This window comes from Oryctolagus cuniculus, chromosome 7 (assembly GCF_964237555.1).
Source record: "Oryctolagus cuniculus chromosome 7, mOryCun1.1, whole genome shotgun sequence".
Lineage (NCBI taxonomy): Eukaryota > Metazoa > Chordata > Mammalia > Lagomorpha > Leporidae > Oryctolagus > Oryctolagus cuniculus.
The window spans coordinates 2,202,209-2,221,932 of NC_091438.1; the positions used below are offsets into that span (position 1 = coordinate 2,202,209).

The 19,724-nt window shown below is 44.3% G+C and overlaps 1 protein-coding gene across 2 annotated transcripts in view; it reads left to right on the forward strand.

The window, feature by feature from the left end:
• The window catches only part of KLHL20 (kelch like family member 20), a 74,683-nt gene extending 55,189 nt beyond the window's left edge, over positions 1–19,494 (forward strand). For both annotated transcript variants that reach the window (XM_070077132.1, XM_070077133.1), the window contains 4 exons: positions 10,455–10,588; positions 11,390–11,598; positions 13,348–13,454; positions 17,845–19,494. In XM_070077132.1, coding sequence (XP_069933233.1) covers positions 10,455–10,588; positions 11,390–11,598; positions 13,348–13,454; positions 17,845–17,929 — 535 coding nt within the window. In that variant the 3' untranslated portion in view covers positions 17,930–19,494. The remainder of the gene's footprint in view (positions 1–10,454; positions 10,589–11,389; positions 11,599–13,347; positions 13,455–17,844) is intronic.
• Positions 19,495–19,724: the final 230 nt, after the last annotated feature.

A 19,724-nucleotide genomic window follows, 5' to 3' on the forward strand; every position in this document is an offset into this window, starting at 1 on the left:
AGTCATGGTGTTGTACATTATATCTTTGAACTTATTCCTCCTGTCTAAAGTCAGAGTTACTCAGAGAGAGAGAGAGGTCTTCCATCCACTGTTTCACTCCCTAGTTGCCCACAACAGCTGGACTGGAGCTGCGCCGATCCAGAGCTGTGCCGAACTGAAGCCAGGAGCCAGGAGCTTCTTCCGGGTCTCCAATGCAGGTGGAGAGGCCCAAAGATTTAGGCCTTTTATTTTTTTTAAAGAATTTTTTTTTTATTTATTTGAGAGGTAGAGTTACAGACAGTGAGAGGGAGAGACAGAGAAAAAGGTCTTCCTTCTGTTGGTTCACTCCCCAAATGGCTGCAACGGCCAGAGCTGCACTGATCCGAAGCCAGGAGCCAGGAGCCTTATCCGGGTCTCCCATGTGGGTGCAGGGGCCCAAGGACTTGGTCCATCTTCTGCTGCTTTCCCTGGCCATAGCAGAGAGCTGGATCAGAAGAAGAGCAGCTGGGACTAGAACTGGCACCCATATGGGATGCGCCACTGCGGGCAGCAGCTTTGCCCACTACACCGCAGCGCCGGTCCCTCTCATCATCTTTTTAAGACTTTATGTGTGCTTGTTATCAGGCAGTCCTTGGCTTTCTGTGCTTAGCTTATTTTGTTTAATGTAATGACTTCTAGTTCCATCTATGTTGTTGCAAATGACAACCATTCATCCTTTTATGGCTAAGCAGTATTCCTTTGTGTACCTGTACCACACTTTCTTCATTTATTAGTTGATATTAAACATTTAGGTTGTTTCCATTTCTTAGCTCTTGTGAACAATACAGCATTAAACATGGGAGTGCAGATGCCTGCTCAGCTGCCTGATTTCATTTCCCTTGGATATATACCTCGTAGGATTCCTAGATCATTCGGTAGTTCTGTTTTTAGTTTTTTCAGGGACCTGCATACTGTTTGCCACAATATTTATACTAATTTGCATTCCTACCAACAGCATATAAGGGTTCCCTCTTCTCCACATCCTCACCAGTATTTGTTATCCTTGTGTTTTTTTATGGTGGCCACCTCACTCTAAGTGAAGCAGTATCATTATGGTTTTGATTTGCATTTTCCTGATGATTAACCATATTGAGCATTTTTTTATGTGTACCTGATAGCCATCTGTACATCTTTCTTTGAGAAAGGTCTGTTTAGATTTACTCCCGTTTTTTAATGGGATTTTTTATGCGATTTGTTTGGATCCTTATTATTCGGGAGATTAAGCCCTGGTCAGAGGTATAACTTGAACTGTTTTCTTCCATTCTGTCTCTTCACTGTGTTGATTGTTCCCTCTGGTGCACGGAAGCTCTTTGGTTGGATGAAGTCCCATTGGTCAATTTTGCTTCTGGGGTCCGATCCGAAAGAGTCCTTTCCAATCCAACTTTCTGAAGTGTTTCCCCTGTATTTTATTAAAAAAAAAAAAAAAGATTTATTTATTTATTGAAAGTCACAGTTACACAGAGAAGGAGAGGCAGAGAGAGAGGTCTTCCATCCCATGGTTCACTACCCAAATGGCTGAAATGGCCAGAGCTGGGCTGATCTGAAGCCAGGAGCCAGGAGCTTCTTCCAGGTCTCCCACCTGGGTGCAGGGGCCCAAGGACTTGGGCCATCTTCCACTGCTTTCCCAGGCCACAGCAGAGAGCTGGATCAGAAGTGGAGCAGCTGGGTCTTGAACTGGCACCCATATGGGATGCTGGTGCTTCAGGAACAGGGCGTTAACCTGCTGTACCACAGCACCGGCCCCACCATATTTTCTTTTTTAATAGTTTCAAGGTTTCAGTTCTCGTGTATAGGTCTTTAATTTGCTTTGAGTCTGTTTTTGTACATAATAAGAGACAGGGATCTGGTGTCACTCTTCCTCATGTGGATATCATTTTCCTAGTACCATTCATTGAAAAGACTGTTTATTTTCCTTTTTTAATTTAAGATTTATTTATGGGGCCAGCGCTGTGGCACAGTAGGTTAAAGCCCTGGCCTGAAGCACCGGCATCCCATATGGGTGCCGGTTCTAGTCCTGGCTGCTTCACTTCTGATCTAGCTCTCTGCTATGGCCTGGGAAAGCAGTAGAAGATAGTCCAAGTCCTTGGGCCCCTGCACCCATGTGGGAACCCAGAAGAGGCTCCTGGCTCCTGCCTTCAGATCAGTGCAGCGCCAGCCATTGCAGCCATCTGGGGAGTGACCCAGCGGATGGAAGACCTCTCTCTCTGTCTCTACCTCTCTCTATAACTCTATCTTTCAAATAAATAAAATAAATCTTTTAAAAAAAGATTTATTTTATTTATTTGAAAAGGAGAATTAGAGAAAGTCAGGTAGTATAAGGCTTCTACATTTTTCTTTTTGCTTAAGGTTGCTTTGGCTATTCCAGGTCTTTTTTGCCTCCATACAAATTCTTTATAGTCTAGTTCTGAGAAGAATGTCATTTGTGTTTTGTTAGGGATCATATTGAATCTGTAAATAGCTTTAGGTAGTATGGACATTTTAACAATATTTATTCTTCCAATTCATTAACACATAATGTGTTTCCATTTCTCATGTCATCAATTTCTTTCATAAATGTTTTATAGTTTTTGTTGTAGCGATCTTTCACTTCTTTGATTAAATTTATTTTAGGTTCCCCCCCCCCCAAAGAAACCTTTTATTTAAGGAATACAAAATTCATGCATTTCATAAATAAAATTTTAGGAACATAGTGATTGTTCCCACCGTATCCACCTTCCCACCCACACTCCCACCCCTCTTCCTCCTCCCTCTCTTATTCCCAGTTTTATTTTTAAATAAGATCTATTTTGGATCAACTTTATGCACAAAAGATTAACTCTATACTAAGTAAAGAGTTCAACAAATAGTATGGGGAAAAAAAAAAAACTGTTCCTCAACAGCTGAGACAAGGGCTGTTCAAAATCATTGCATATTGAAGTTAATTTCACTTCCTTTTTTTTAAAGCATTCTTCTTTTTTAGAAACTTAATTAACTTTAACGAGGAACCCAAGAATGATACATCTTTTGCAAGCACTTAGACATAACTATAACTTATGAGACATAAAAATATCCTCCATTTAGTACACTAAAACAAAGTAAATCTTTGAGAACAAGTTTTACTATTAACTCTCATAATGCAACTCTTTGAGGACAGAGGTCCTGCATGGGAAGTTAGTGCACAGTGACTCCTGTTAATTTAACAGTTAACACTCTTATGTCTGACATCAGTGATCATCCGAGGCTCTTCACATGAGCTTCCTAGGCTATAGAAACCTTTGGAACCCACAAACTCCTTCAGTATTTAGCCAAGGCCATAAGCAAAGTGGAGGTTCTCTCCTCCCTTCAGAGAAAAGTGCATCCTTCTTTGATGACCACTTCTTTCCACTGGGATCTCACCCACAGAGGTCCTTCATGTAGGACACTTTTTGCCACAGTGTCTTGGCAGAAATATTATCTTTAAGATTTTTTTAAAAGATTTATTTATTTATTGGAAAGACAGAGACAGAGAGACCTTCCATCCTCTGGTTCATTCCCCAAATGGCCACAACAGCCAGGCTTAGCTAGGCTGATGCTAGAAGCCAGGAATCCATCCTGGTCTCCTCCATGGGTAGCAGTGGCCCAAGTACTGGGACCGTCGTCTAACTGCCTCCCCAGGTGCATCATCAGGAAGGTGGGTTGGAAGCAGAGCAGCTGGGCTTGAACTAGCACTCTAGTATGGGATGCCAGCTTGCAAGGAGCAGAAGTTCCAAGAACCAGGAACTCAGTCTAGGTCTCCCATGTGGGTAGCATGAACCCAGTTACTTGAGTCATTCCCACTGCTTCCCAGGGTGCACATTAGCAATGGAGTCAGGTACTCTGATGGGGGATGATGAATGTTTTAGCTAATGTCTTCATCTTACCCCCTAGGCCAGATGCCTATCCCTGTTCTGCTTTTTTGATGTTGGCATTGATTGCTATAAAATTCCTTCTTAGTACTTCTTTTGCTTTACACAAATTTTGTTATGTTACGTTTCCATTTTCATTTGTTTCAAGACTCTTTTTTTTTTAAAGATTTATTTTATTGATTTGAAAGAGTTACAGAGAAAGGTAGAGACAGAGAGAAAGATCTTCCATCCACTGGTTCACTCCCCAGATGGCCACAACAGCCAGAGCTGCGCTGATTCAAAGTCAGGAGCCAGGAGCTTCCTCTGGGTCTCCACACGGGTGCAAGGGCCCAAGCACTTGGGCCATCCTCCACTGCTATCCCAGGCCATAGCAGAGAGCTGGATCGGAAGAGCAGCAGCTGGAACTAGAACCGGCGCCCATATGGGATGCAGGTACTCAGGCCAGGGCTTTAACCCACTGCACCATAGCGCCAGCCCCTCAAGACTCTTTAATTTCTTCCTTGACCCGTTGTTTGTTCAGCAGTAACTAGTTTCCATGTGTTTATGTAGTTTCCAAAGTTCTTTTGTTACTGACTACTAGTTTTACTTCATTCAGATCAGGATAGACATTTGCAAGTTGGACATCTGACCTAGCAGTTGAGACACTGCTGAAGATGACCATATCACGTATCAGTACAGGGTCTGAGCCCAGCTCTGCTCCTGATTCTGACTTCCTGCTGTCTTGAAATTGGGGCAGCTGCAGGTGGGTGGCTCAGGTGCTTAGGCCTCTGCCACCCACATGGGAGACCATGATTTCCTGGCTTCCAGCTTTGGCCTAGCCCATCCCTGGTCATTGCAGGCATTTGGAGTTCTGTCTCTCTTTTTGCTCTTCTAAGTATAAAATATAAATAAATTGAAAAGGAAAAGGTACTCAATATGATTTCAATGTTTTTAAATTTTTTGAGATTTGCTTTTTGACCAACCATATGATCTGTTCTGAAGACTGCTCCATGTCCTATTGAGAACACTGTGTATTCTGTGTCGTAGTATGCAGTGTTCTGTGGATGTCTATGATATCCAGCTGATCTAGGGTATAGTTTAATTTCACTGTTTCTTTGCTAATTTTCTGTTTGGATGATTTGTCCATTTCTCAAAGTGAGGTGTGAAATTTCCTTACTATTCTTGTATTGGAATATATATTTTCCTTTAACTCTTTAATATTTGCTTTATGTATTTGGGTGCTCTGATATTGGGTATAACTATATATATTAGAAATATATAATATATAATAACAGCTCTCTCTTTATATATATATATAGATAGAGAGAGAGAGAGAGAGAGAGAGAGAAAGCTGTTATTTCCTCTTGCTAGATGGAACCATTTGTCATTATATAATGACTTTTCTTATCTCTTTTTAGTACTTTTGATTTAAAATCTATTTTATCTGTTATAAAAATGGCTACTCTGGCTTTCTTTTGGGTTCCATTTGCATGGACTGTCTTATTCCATCATTTCACTTTCAATTTTTTGCATCCTTAGAGGCGAAGTAAGTCTTGTAAGCAGCATTTGGTTGGGTTTGCGTCTCTCCATTCAATTACTAAATGACTTTAAAAAAAAAAAAAAAAAAGATTGGTTGATTGATTTGAAAAAGCAGAGTGATAGAGAAATCTTCCATCTACCAACACACTCCCCAAATGACTGTGATAGCCAGATCTAAGACCAGGAACTGCATAATGGTCTCTCACAAAGGTGGCAGGGGCCTAAGTTCGTGGGCCATCTTCTACTGCCTTGCCAGGCACATTAGCAGGAAGCTAGATCATAAGTAGACTAGCCAGGACTTAAACCAGCACTCTGATGTGAAATGGCAGTGTCACCAGTGACAGCTTAAACCACTACCACATAATTCTGACCCTACTCTATGTTGTTTACACTGGAGAATTTAATCCACTTACATTTAAGGTAATTAGTTATAAGTAAGGTCTTACTACTGCCATTTTGCTTCTTGTTTTCTAGTTCTATTGTAGTTCTTTTCTTTTTCCTCCCTTACGATCTTCCTTTGTTAAGTCTTTTATTCTTGTAGGTATGATTTGACTCCTTGCTTATGTATTTTTTCAGGAATAGCCTTCTTTTATTTTGTGCTTAGAGAAACAGAGGAAGATAGTTGGTGTCAACTAGCCCAATGTTGTTTTTTTGAAATGGAGGCTATGTGCATAAGGGAGAAGTGCAGAACCTGACAATTTGCATTTCTCATCAGGGATGGATCAGTGTATAAAGTACGCAGATCATCAGTAGGTTGACGTGAGGTATTGGGTGGAAAGATAACTTTTTAAAGATTAGAAAGGCAGGAGCCAGAGTTGTGACACATGGGCTTGGGCCACCAGCTTCTCATGTGAGCACAGGTTCGAGTCCCGGCTGCTCTGCTTCTGATCTGGCTCCCTGCTGATGCACCTGGGAAAGGAATGGAGGATGCCCAGGTGCTTAGACCCCTGCACCCGGGCTGGAGACCTGGAAGGAGTTCCAGGCTCCTGGCTTCAATCTGGCCCAGCCTGGCTGTTGGCAGCCATCTGCGAAGTGAACAGCGGATGGAAGATGTCTCTCTGTCTCAGCTGTTGCAGCCATTTGTGAAGTGAACCAGTGGATGGAAGATTCTCATTCTCTCTCTCTCTCTCTCTCTATCTCTATCTCTATCTCTATCTCTATCTCTATCTCTATCTCTATCTCTCTATCTCTCTATCTCTATCTCTATCTCTTTGTAACTGCCTTTCAAGTAAAATAGATGAATCTTAAAATAAATAGTAAGCGAGGCCGGCGCTGTAATGCATTAGGTTAATCCTCCGCCTGCAGCACCGGCATCCCATATGGGCGCCAGTTCTAGTCCCGGTTGCTCCTCTTCAGTCTGGCTTTCTGCTATGGCCAGGGAAAGCAGTAGAGGATGGCCCAAGTGTTTGGGTCCCTGCACTCACATGGGAGACCATGAGGAAGCACCTGGCTCCTGGCTTCGGATCAGCGTAGCTCTGGCCATTGCAGCCACTTGGGGAGTGAACCAACGGAAGGAAGACCTTTCTCTCTCTCTCTCGCTCTCTCTCCCTCTCCCTCTCCCTCTCTCTCACTGTCTGTAGCTCTGCCTGTCTTAAATAAAAATCTTTAAAAAAAAAAAAAAGTGAGACTAGAAAGGGACATTTTGCAGGGCTCTCAGAGTGCAAAGTTCCTTCCTCAACTTAGGTGGTAGCTATAAGTGAGCTTACCTTATAACAATTTTAAACTATGCATTTATTTTGAGTGCCTTTTTGTTTTTCTTAATTTTTATCCGTAACAGCCAGGGCTGAACTGAGCCAAAGCTCAGAGCTGGGAATGCCGTCCATATCTCCCACAAAGGAGGCCAGAACCCGGTTACCTGAGCCGTCACTGCTGCCTCCCCGGGTGTGCATTACCAGAAAGCTGGGGTCAGGAGCCACAGCCCGGAACTGGACCCATGCACTCCACTGTGAGACAGGGCTTCCTAACTGGAGACCCAACTGCTAGGCCAACCCCTGTGTGACTTTGTTTGTCTGTGTTTTATTGTACACTGGAAGAGTTTATTTAAAAAAAAAAAACTATGCAAAAAATCTACTTTCAGGTAGGATGTAGTAGATAGCAACAGCCATCACTCTCAATCCAACAACTAGGAAAGAAAGACAAATTACAAAATACATTGAAGAGATCAGAGATGTGTGGGAGTAGTGAGATGTAGATGAACTACAGCGAAAGTCCATTGAGAAGAGAGCCCCTGCCATGTGACCTGGGATCATAGGCTATTTTCTTCCCTGGAGACAATTTCCAAATCTGAACATGGGTTGAATAGTGGGCGGGGTCTATGCAGAGGGCTTCTGTTGGAGGAAGGATGAATCAGGGAAGCCATTGCTAGTATGTAAGTGGTGCAACAGGCGGAATCTAGAACAGTTGCAAATGTACAACTTTCTCCCTACAGGGACATTTGCTGATTGGCAGCAGGATGGGGAGGGGTGTGCAGAGAAGGCTAAAGACCAGGTGGAAAGGCAGAGTGAAAGCTCATGCGGTCTCTGCTTAGAAGACCAAGACCTGCTATGGCAGGAGGCCTGCATTTGAGATATGTGAGCCTGACTAAAGCCCAATCCCTCAGTGAATGGAGGTAATGCACCTTTCATCCTGTCTGTCTAATCCTCAAAAGAACAGGAGGGCAGGGGAGATACACCAGCTTCAGTTTCTAGGATCCTGTTCTTTATAATAATGTCACACATACATAAGAAGCATGAGCCATCTGAAGAAACGGAAAATGTGGCCAGTAATTGAGAGGAAAAGTAGACAGTAGAAGCAGTCTTAGAACTGCTCCACATTTGGAGTTAAGACTTTAAAATAAGTGTAATAGATATATTAAATAAAAATAGAGGAAAAGATCAACAAATGGAAAAATAAGAAGCAGGTATACATTGTAAAAATGAACTGTCTACAACCAGGAACTCGCTGGATAAGATTAAGGAAGGACTGGGGGCAGGCATTTAGCCTGGCAGTTCAGATGCCTGTGTCCTACGTACAGCACAGCTCCTGGTTCCAGCTTTCTGCGAGTCCAGACCCTAATGAGGCAGCAGTGATGGCTCAAGTACCTAGGCCCCTGCCACCCACGTGGGAGACCTGGATAGTGTTCTAGCTCCCTGCTTTGGTCCGGCGTAGCCCAACCCTTGTGGGCATTTGGGGAGTGAACCAATAGACGGGAGCTCACCTGCGCATGCATGCATACTCCTCTCTCTCTCTCTCTCTCTCTCACTCACTCTCTCTCTCTCTTCCCTCCCCTCTCTCTCTAATAAATACTAATTTTTTTAAGTGGACTAGACACAGGGGAGACAGAGTTAGTGAACTCAAAGACAGATCAATATAAGACTTCAATTTTTTTGAAGTTTATTTAATATATTTAGTGAACTTTATTTAAAGTTTTCAAAATAATGAATTCTTTACACATGATCTTCCAAAGACAACCAGTTAGGGTTCTTAGGGGAGCTGAGGGTGACTTGCTGCACAACAGCAGACAACTAAACTCTGGTACTGTGACCCCAGGAACTCAGAGGATTTGCCCCACACAGCTGTGACTAAGATCTCCAAGAGGCACAAGCCTAGCAATTGAAATTAGCTGGCCTGGGCTTTGCAGACGCCGTTGTCACCCACAGCTGCTCACCATCAGCTGTGTTCTTCGACACGACATTGCCATTAACAGCCAGCCTTTGGGCTGCATCTCCTTTGGGCTCTTTGCAGACAGAGTTCCAAAGACAGCAGAAAACTTCTGTGCTCTGAGTTCCGGAGAGAAAGGATTTGGTTACAAGGGTTCCTGCTTTCAGAGAATTATTCCAGGGTTTATGTGACAGGGTGGCAACTTAACATGCTACAATGGCATGGGAGCAGCTCCATCTATGGAGAGAAGTTGATGAGGAAAACTTCCCTCTGGGGGCTGGCGCTGTGGCGTAGCGGGTAAAGCCACCGCTTGCAGAGCCAGCATCCCATCTGGGCACCAGTTCCAGTCCCAGCTGCTCCACTTCCAGTCCAGCTCTCTGCTGTGGCCTGGGAAAGCAGTGGAGGATGGCCAAGTGCGTGGGCCCCTGCACCCGTGTGGGAGACCCAGAAGAAGCTGCTGGCTCTGGCCGTTGCAGCCATTTGGGGGAGGGAGTGAACGAGTGGATGGAAGACCTTTCTCTTTTTCTCTGTCTGCCTCTGCCTCTATAACCCTGCCTTTCAAATAAATGAACAAATCTTTTAAAAAAGAAAAGAAAAAGAAAACTTCTAAAGCATATAAGTCTTGGCATCTTGTCCATGGCAAATGCCAAACACAACACAAATGGTTCCCAGCTTTTTCATCTGCACTGCCAAGACTGAGTGGTTGGATGGCAGGCGTGTGGTCTTTGGCAGAGTGAAAGAAGGCATGAATATTGTGGAAGCCACGGAGCACTTTGGGTCTGAGAACGGCAAGACCGGCAGGAAGATCACCATTGCCAGCTGTGGACAACTCTGATCTTAACCAGCAGAGCACTCCTGTAGCTCAGGAGGGCACCCTGCATCCCATCTGCTCGTGATGCCCGTCACTGTGCTCTCCCTACAGTTCTTTGGGTTCCATGTTTTCCTTACTTCCCCTCCAAGTCTAACGGGATTGCAGAGCTAAAAGTTATGATTGACAAATAAAAACAAGAAATTAACTGGCATGGTCAGAGTGAAGGGCTGTTGCTGAAACAGCGCTGACTGGGTCGGCAGGGGAACAAGAAGGAGCGGGACCTTTTCCCTCTCTAGACCCCCAGGGTCTCTAGTCCTGCCCTTTGGCACCGTCTAACAGAGACAGCAGGCAAAAGAGAAATACAGCGTTCAGAGTTCCAGCTCTAACATCGTAGCTCTGAGTGCAGAAAGTAACTTAGCAACTGAAGCAGGCATAAATTCTAAGGCTTTTTCCTCCCTCATAACTAAGTAAAATACCTTACAGTCTCACTGTGCATTTGACGATAGTGAGTGGATTATCCAGTGTATCTTTAGAGTGATTTAAGATCTTAGGAAAAAGGCTTCATTTAATAAGAACACGCCCACAGTCTGGTTTCTCTCGCGCAGGTATGATCCAAAGGAGAACAAGTGGACTCGTGTGGCTTCCATGAGCACCAGGAGACTAGGCGTGGCCGTGGCTGTGTTGGGAGGGTTCTTATATGCAGTAGGTGGCTCTGATGGGACATCTCCACTCAACACAGGTTAGTCCCTCCCAGAACTTTGTGGTTTCCCAGAAGCAGCAGGTTCTGAGGAGAGTCCACCTTCAAAAGGTATAAAAAGTTCAGGTCATGCTGTAATTTATTAGAAAAAGGTTTATTTTCCCCCTAAGAAAGTGTAACGCATCTCTCTCTGCAGCCATATTCTTTTAGTACAGTCCCAAAATATTTATTTTTCTTCTACTATGTAAGCGTCTAGAAATTTTTAATGAAAATAGAACTGCTTTCTGAACATGATTACTTCCCTTCCCATCACTACCTCCCCATGACAAAAAGTACTTTATATTATGATCTAAAATAGAAACTTGGAACTAGAAGCTGGCATGTTTGTTCATTCTTTCTGTTTAGAGAGAATGGGTATTTTAGCCTAAAGATAGTGTATGACTCATTGCTACCTATCTTGTCCTCTCTAGTGGTTTGAACTGCACGAGGTCATGGGCAGGGGACTCTAGGAGCACAGAAAATATCTCTTGTGATAGCGTTATCCGTCCTGAATGGTGCTTGGGGATCAGACAGTCCAGTCTCCCCACTTAAAGACAGAAAGAGTAAGGATGGTCACATCTCTGTGCTCCAACACCCGCCCTTTTCACCACACCATACCTAAGAGAAACTAGTCCTGATGACAGTGTAGTCTAGGATTGCCCAGGGATACACAAGTCCTCTCAGAAGCAGAATTCATGTTGCTGGCTGTAAGTACGTGTCGTCACGAGTTTCGGTGACTTTGACGAACCTGGGGTAAGAGGAAGTGGCTGACTGCTCAGGGCCTTGCTTTTCTTCCCCCTGCAGTGGAGCGCTACAGTCCTCAGGAGAACAGATGGCACACCATAGCCCCCATGGGGACCCGGAGGAAGCACCTCGGCTGTGCAGTGTACCAGGACATGATCTACGCTGTTGGCGGTAGAGATGACACCACAGAGCTTAGCAGTGCTGAGAGATACAACCCTAGAACGAACCAGTGGTCTCCAGTGGTGGCCATGACATCCCGCCGGAGTGGAGTGAGCGCCCAACTACTGAGAGCTTTGAAAACAATCCCTCTCTGCCTCTCAAATAAATAAATAAATCTTAAAAAGAATGGGTGTGGGCAGTAAAGAGACTGCCAGAGACAGCCACAGTAAATAAGCTCAGGCGTGAAGGCAGACAGAAGACACTAGCCAGGGAACAGTGTGCAGAAGCACAGAGGTGTGAGGAGAGGTGGTCAGCCCAGCACTACTGAATTACAGGTGCATTAGCAGGGAAGAGAGAGAAGCCAGGAGGTGAGGCTAAACGGTGGGCTACAGGCTCCTGGAGGGCCTGAGAACATATTAAGGACTTTAAATTTCCCCATAGGTAGTAGGGAGGCCTAGAAGGCTTTTAAAGGGGAAAATGACATGATTAGATTTGTGGGTTTTTTGTTTTTGTTTTTGTTTTTTTAAGATTTATTTTGAAAGTTTTCTCTCTCTGTGTGTGTGTCTAACTCTGCCTGTCCAAAAAAAAAAAAAAAATTTATTTTGAAAGTTAGAATTAGAGATCTTCCATCCACTGGCTCACCCCTGCTAGATGTCCACAACAGCCAGGGCTGGGCCAGGCTGAAGCCAGGGTAGCAGAGGCCCAAGCATGTGGGCATCTCTGCCGCTTTTCCCAGGCCATTAGCAGGGGACTGGATAAGCAGTGGAACATATGGGACATGAACTGGTGCCCACGTGGGATACCAGCGTTGCAGATGGCGGCATAACCCAGACACCACACGCCCGTCCCATAGATTTGTATTTTTTAAAGAGATTTTTAGTGGCAACTTAGAAAGTGAATTCAAGCAGGCAAACCCCAGAGAAAGTGAGAGCAGTTTGGAGGTTCTTTCTCATTTTTGGTGAATGCTTTTTCTTAAGTTTAAGAACTCTATGTTTTGGACTCTAAGTATTCTCATTGATGGGCTGATGATGTGGTGCAGCAGGTTCAGCCACCACTTGTGTGGGTACCAGTTCATGTTCTGGCTGCTCCACTTCTGATCTAGCTCTCTGCCAGTGCACATGGAAAAGCAGTGAAAGATGACCCAAGTACATGGGCCCCTGAACACACATGGGAGATTTAGATGGAGTTCCAGACTCTGAGCTTCGGCCTGGCCCAGCCATGGCTTTTGCAATCATTTGGGGAGTGAACCAGTAGATGGCAGATCTCTCTGCCTCTCCCTCTCTGTAACTCTGCCTTTCATATAGATAAATAAATATTTTTTAAGATTTTATTTATTTATTTGAGAGGTAGAGTTACAGACAGTAAGAGACAGAGAGAAAGGTCTTCCTTCCATTGATTCACTCCCCAAATGACTGCAATGGCTGGAGCTGCACCAATCCGAAGCCAGGAGCCAGGAGCCTCTTCCAGGTCTCCCTCATGGGTACAGGGGCCCAGTCACTTGGGCCATCTTCTACTGCTTTCTCAGGCCACAGCAGAGAGCTGGATTGGAAGAGGAGCAGCCAGGACTAGAACCAGCAGCCATATGGGATGCTGGTGCCGCAGGTGGAGGGTTAACCTACTGCACCACCGCGCCAGCCCCGATAAATAAATCTTTTAAAAATATATATTCTCATTGAACATAACATTTTATAGTTCCCATAATTTCATATTTTTATATTACTTTTTCCCTCTGTGTTCAAGTAAATTGGAATGTAAGACTTTAAGTTTTATTATCTCTTATTAGATGTATCTAGAAACCAGTCTAAAATTCCCCATAATTGTCCAGTCTCTTCAGCAACACCTGTGCTTTGGTCCTCTAGGTTGGCCTGGCAGTGGTCAATGGACAGCTCATGGCAGTAGGAGGTTTTGACGGCACAACATACTTGAAGACCATTGAAGTTTTCGATCCTGATGCAAACACGTGGAGGTAACCTCTAAGCTGTGCTGCGGATCACCTCACCACTGACTGGGAAACCATGGGCTGAGATGGCCCACGACCATCAACACAAAGATGGTCCACACACTGGTGTGCTTTAAAGAGAACTGACACACCATATTCAGTGGTTCCCTTTGGCTTGATTGCTCGGAAGGGGCTGGTGTCTTGGAAAAGTCTTCTCTTTGCTAACTGTCTAGTTTTGTAACTAGAAACCAGAAAAGCAGGAGGAAAAAAAATAAATCTCCTTTCTAGCCCCATTCTGTTCAGCTGAGGAAAGTAAAGTACCAAGAAATACAGTGACTTCCTAAGCAAAGTAGTGATGGAGTCAGAATTTAAATCTAGGTCTTTGGCTCCAAATCTGTCAGCACAGTTTTGCAGTGTTTTTGTGGGAAATGCTATGCCCACAAAAACAAATTACAGTTATTTTTTTAAAATGATATTTTATCTCACTTTAAAACCTATTTTGGGGGCAGGCATTTGGCACAGTGGCTAAGAAGCCACTTGGGGGGAGGAGGGTGCGTCCTTGCAGCACAGTGGAAAAAACCACTACCTGCAACGCCAACATCACATACTGGAGCACTGCATCAAGTCCCAGCTGCTCTGCTTTTTTTTTTTTTTAAAGATAGATTTATTTTTTATTGAAAGTCAGAGATACACAGAGAGAAGAGAGGGAGGGAGGGAGGGAGGGAGAGAGAGAGAGAGAGAGAGAGGTCTTCCATCCACTGGTTCACTCCCCAAATGGCCGCAATGACCAGAGCTGCACCGATCCGAAGCCAGGAGCCAGGAGCCTCTCTGGGTCTCCCACGTGGGTGCAGGGGCCCAAGGACCTGGGCCATCTTCCACTGCTTTCCCAGGCCATAGCAGAGAGCCGGATCGGAAATGGAGCAGCCGGGTCTCGAACCAGCACCCACATGGGATGCCAGCACTGCAGGCCAGGGCATCAACCCACTGCATCACAGCGCCAGCCTCAATACTCTATCTTTCAAATAAACAAAATGTTTAAAAGATAAATTCAGAGATAAAGTTCAACAAACTCACAATAGTTTTTATTAAATTTGAAAATGAACTATATATTTGGCATTTTAGAGCATCTATCAAATTAGTCCTGGGAGTCTGTTATAACTGAGTAAAGATTTAGACTTGATGATTTTAACTTTAAAGATTTAAGAGGGGGCCTGCACTGTGGCTCATTTGATAATCCTCCATCTGCGGCACCGGCATCCCATATGGGCGCCAGGTTCTAGTCCCGGTTGCTCCTCTTCCAGTCCAGCTCTCTGCTGTGGCCCGGGAAGGCAGTGGAGGATGGCCCAGGTGCTTGGGCCCCTGCACCTGCATGGGAGACCAGGAGGAAGCACCTGGCTCCTGGCTTTGGATCAGCACGGCACCGGCCATTGTGGCCATTTGGGGAGTGAACCAACGGAAGGAAGACCTTTCTCTCTGTCTCTGTCTCTCTCACTGTCTGTAACTCTACCTGTCAAATAAATAAATAAATAAAAATTTTTAAAAAAGAATTATATTTTATTATTTGAAAGGCAGAGTGACAAAGAGGGAGAGACAGAGAACAGGATCTTCCACCTGCTGGTTCACTACGCAAATGGCCACAACAGCCAGGGGCGGGGCCAGGCCAAAGCCAGGAGTCAGGAGCTCCATCCAGGTCTCCACATGGGTGATGCAGGGGACCAAGGACTTGGGCCATCTTCTGTTCCCTTCCCAAGGCACATTAGCAGGGGACTGGATTGAAGCCAAGCGCCTGGAGCTCAAACCCGTGCTCCAGTATGAGATGCCAGCCTCATAGGCAGCAGCTGAACCCACGGTGCTACAATGCTGGCTCCTTCTGCTATATTCTAGTAGAACAATTCCTAATTTTCAGCTGCAGCTACCCTCCCAGACTTTTTTGTCACCTTGTTAGATTCACCTTGTGAATTTATTGAGTCCTCTGTATATTCATCTATGAGAAAGCCACAGCACTTACATTTTTATCGATGACTGTTTGGATTGCACATGGCTCGGTATTGCTCAGCAGTTGTCACAACACTAAAGTCAGGCTCATGGGCTGGTGCTGTGGTGTAGCTGGTTAAGCAACTGCTTGCAGTGCCAGTATCCCATGTGGACACCGGTTCGAGTCCCAGCTGCTCTACTTCCAATCCAGCTCCCTGCTAATGTGCCTGGGAAAGCGGCAGAGGATGGCCCAAGTTCTTGGGCCCCTGCTCCTACATGGAGACCCAAAAGAAGCTCCTAGCTCCTAGCTTCAGGTTGGCCCAGCTCTGGCCACTGCAGCCATTTAGGGAGTGAACCAACAGATGGAAGACCTCCCTCTGTGTCTCTCCTCTCTGTAACTCTGACTTTCAAATAAGTAAGTCCTTAAAAATAAACAAATAAAAATAAAAAATAAAGTCAGGCTCAGGAAAACATACTACTTTTTTTAAAGGTTGATTTTATCTGTTTGAAAGAGTGAGACAGGGAGAGACAGAGGGAGAGATCTCCTGTCTTCTGGCTCACTCCCCTAATAGCCATAAAGACTGGTGCTAGCCAGGCCAAAGCCAGGAGCGAGAAACTCCATCCTGGTCTCCCATGCGGATTTCAGAGACTCAAGTCCTTGGACCAACTTGTGCTGACTTCCAAGCGCATTAGCAGGAAGCTGGATCAAAAGCAGGGCAGCTGTGGCTCCAACTGGCACTGTGATAATGGATGCCAGTATCACAAGCAGTGGCTTAACCCACTGCACCACACCGCCTGCCCCAGCATACACTTCTTGCTCCTACATCTCATCTTGACTGAGTGTTCTAGGCTCTGAAGATACAGAGGTGAATAAAACAAAACTTCCCTGCCCTACTGTAGTTGGCCTTGTAGGGAAGAAGACACAGGTTTCTATACCAAAGAGGTGTAAGTGCTATAGCAAATAGCAAAGCAGCCCAGGGGGTTAGCTAGGAAGGGAAGGAGTGTCTGCTGAAGGCATTCAAGGAAGGTCTCACTGAAAACCGAATAGAGGGAAATGACAGGTAACGGCAGGTTTTGATTAATAGGAGCCTCCCACTTGTGGGATATTTTCTTCCATATACAGCTATTTTTGGTGGGAATTTGAGTCAGCATCATTTGGGAAGACAGCTAAATTTACTGCTGCCATTTCATTATTATAATCCTATGTATGGACTTGTTTCTCAGTAACTGTCACTAAATAGGATTAGCAGTGGTGCCGGCACTGTGGCATAGCTGGTAAAGCTACCACCTGCAACACAGGCATCCCATATGGGCTCCTGTTCTTGTCCCAGCTACTCCACTTCTGATTCAGCTCTCTGCTATGGCCTGGGAAAAGCAGCAGAAGATGGCTGAAGTGCTTGGGCTTTTAATTTCTTCACTGAAGAGGAAGAGAAGGGAGTTCTCTTCCATGGGCTCACTCCCCAAATACCCACAGCAACCAGGGGTGAGCCAGGCTGAAACCAGGAGCCAGAAACACGGGAGGGCAGGTAGAGTGGGCACAGTCACTGTGTTCCTAAAGTTATATTTATGGAAGGAATGAAGGCAGGGTTGGTGGGAGGGAGGGAAGAAGGGAGGGGGTGAGGGAGGGAGACATTCTAGGCCTTCCATATGAGTGGCAGGGACTCAGTTACTAGAACCATCCATCGCCTACTGCCTTCCAGGGTGTACACTAAACTAGGAATCTAGACTCGGGAACAGAGCTGGGGCTTGAATCCAGGCACTTCAGTATGGGATGTGCTTGTCCCAGCCATCTTAACCACTAGGCCAAATACATGCCCATTCATGAAATTCCTGAGAATCATCTATTGAGAGATTAATATGCACATTCTTGTAGTTACTTATCCCAAACGTAAGCCCAGTTTTACCTCGCACCTGGCTGAAGATCTAGTATTCTCTTGCATAGAAGTCCTTAGTTTTGAATGTGCTTTTGTTCAGGTACCACCAACTAGATGCTCACTTTATTTACTCATGTCTGATTTTGTTCCATAAAGATTTGAGGAGGCTCACATGGCTACATACAAGAAAAGGGGGCAAACGTAAATAAGTGAAGGGGTTTAGCAAAAGGAAAGTGCAGATGAGAAAATAATTGGAGCAAAATTAGACACAAAAACGTTGAACATACGATTTTGCCTAATTGTTAGAAGCCAGTGTAGACATCAAGTTGTCAAATTCTGGGATGGAAAAGTGGTTACTCTCTGTAAGTGAGAACTTTTCAGTTGTTATCTGAAATAATTCTGCTGCCGAGCCTGCTCAAGTCCAGCTTCTGTTCTTTGGAAGAGATGTATGAAACTGAAAATATCACTTGTGTTATAAAACATACAAACATGTCTGATTAACATCTAGTTATAGAAGAAACAGTGTTTTCTCTGAGTGAGAAAATCTGATTTTGTTTCTTTCTTTGCAGGTTATATGGCGGGATGAACTACCGTCGGCTAGGGGGCGGTGTAGGAGTGATTAAAATGACACATTGTGAATCCCATATATGGTGACCATGTAGAAGACAGCCTTGTATACGCTCTGTATTCTGGAGAGCTTTGACTTTGGAGCTTTGTACAGCTTGAGAAGACATTAGAACAAATTTTATTCTTTGCTGGTGCCTCAACATATGGAAATACAAATCCAATGAAAATACTTCACCTGCAAGACGCCACCTTTGCACAAGAATTTTCAGTTCTGTGCAGAATATTTATTTGGGGTTTTAATTTATCTTTTTTTGTTGTTGTTTTTGATCAGTTTGTAAGTTTGTATTTTTTTTTACTATGCTTCCTCCCACAAAAAAAAAAAAAAAAAAAGAAAGAAAGAAAGAAAGAAAAATTCCCAGCAGCAAAACTTAATTTGTTTTTGAGGTATTGATTTACGTATGGTTGGGGCAGAAGGGCTCTGTACGGTCTGGTGGTTATTCCTGGGCGCCCCATCCACATGACTACTGCTCCCGAGGATTACCAGTGACAAAGACAGGCACGCACAGTGCATTAGCTAGCCATCACTCTTGCACTAAGCACCAGGAGACTTGAAAATCTAAAAAATGAAATAAAAATAGATATCTTATTTCAAATAGCACAATTCAGAAGGAATAAAACCAGGACTCAGCTGTTAGAGCTGTCATCCCTGGACATTCACATCTCGTTTCCTTCTACGTAAGTTTGTTTTCTACTACATTGCAAGTCTTCTAGATCTGCAGCCCTGCTGACTGCCTCTTGGGAGAAGTCTGAGAGTCTCACTTGCTGCTTCCCAGTAGTCATGTATGACTCTCGCAAGAGTTTTTGCTTAAAAATGATCATGACTGAAGCAGCCTTCCCTCCTGTTTCCTTATCGTTACCGAAGGCCCAGAGCAGTGACCTCCCCCAGGCATTGCATTGTACGCAGTCTGCACCCATGCTCAGGCCTCCGGAAGATGAGGCAGGCGCTCTCTCCTTTACTAACAGCGTCCAAGGGAATGATTCTCCAGTCCCTGTGACGATCGTACATGTTAATGAGCGGGAAACCAACTGAGGCATTTTATTAATATTTTGGTTCTTTTATACAAACTGTATCATTTGCATTCTATAAGGCCACTGTTACTGTTTCTTTCAAATTGCACTTACTGATAAAAGTTCAAAATGTTAAGGAAATAAATAATTTCAGTGGTTAAGGGTTTTTTTTCCTCATTGTATTCACAGGCCAGTGTTTTCAACATATTTTGCAGGAAGATCTTTGAATAAGACTTTAACCACAACCAAAAGGAATAACCTTCACCTTCTCCCTCTCCCCTCCCACAGAAATGTTTGGCAAGTTTTGTGTTTACATTTAACGATCATTTGCACCTTTTTCAAAGAAAAAAAATAAGTATTTAGTAAACAGTTGTTTACATGTATCATTTATGCTTTTTTCTAGCATGTATAACTTTTTTAAATAAAGGTAGTATTTACCATAAAAAAAATTTTGGTTAATGCTTTTTAATGCTTGTACCCTTTGATATTTAATTTAGATTTTCTGTTTCTATATCATTTAAATGGCCTTTATGTAAATTGTAAATGCTTTCAACCTGAAGGAATAAAGGGATTGCCAGCTAGAACTAGGAATTTTTGTTATATATTTTATATATTATCTAACCTATAAACTTATTTTCTGTTGTAGAGCTTTAAAGTAATACAGTTTAGGGCCAGTGCCGTGGCTCACTTGGTTAATCCTCCGCCTGCGGCGCCAGCATCCCATATGGGCGCCGGGTTCTAGTCCCAGTTGCTCCTCTTCCAGCCCAGCTCTCTGCTGTGGCCCAGGAGGATAGTGGAGGATGACCCAGGTGTT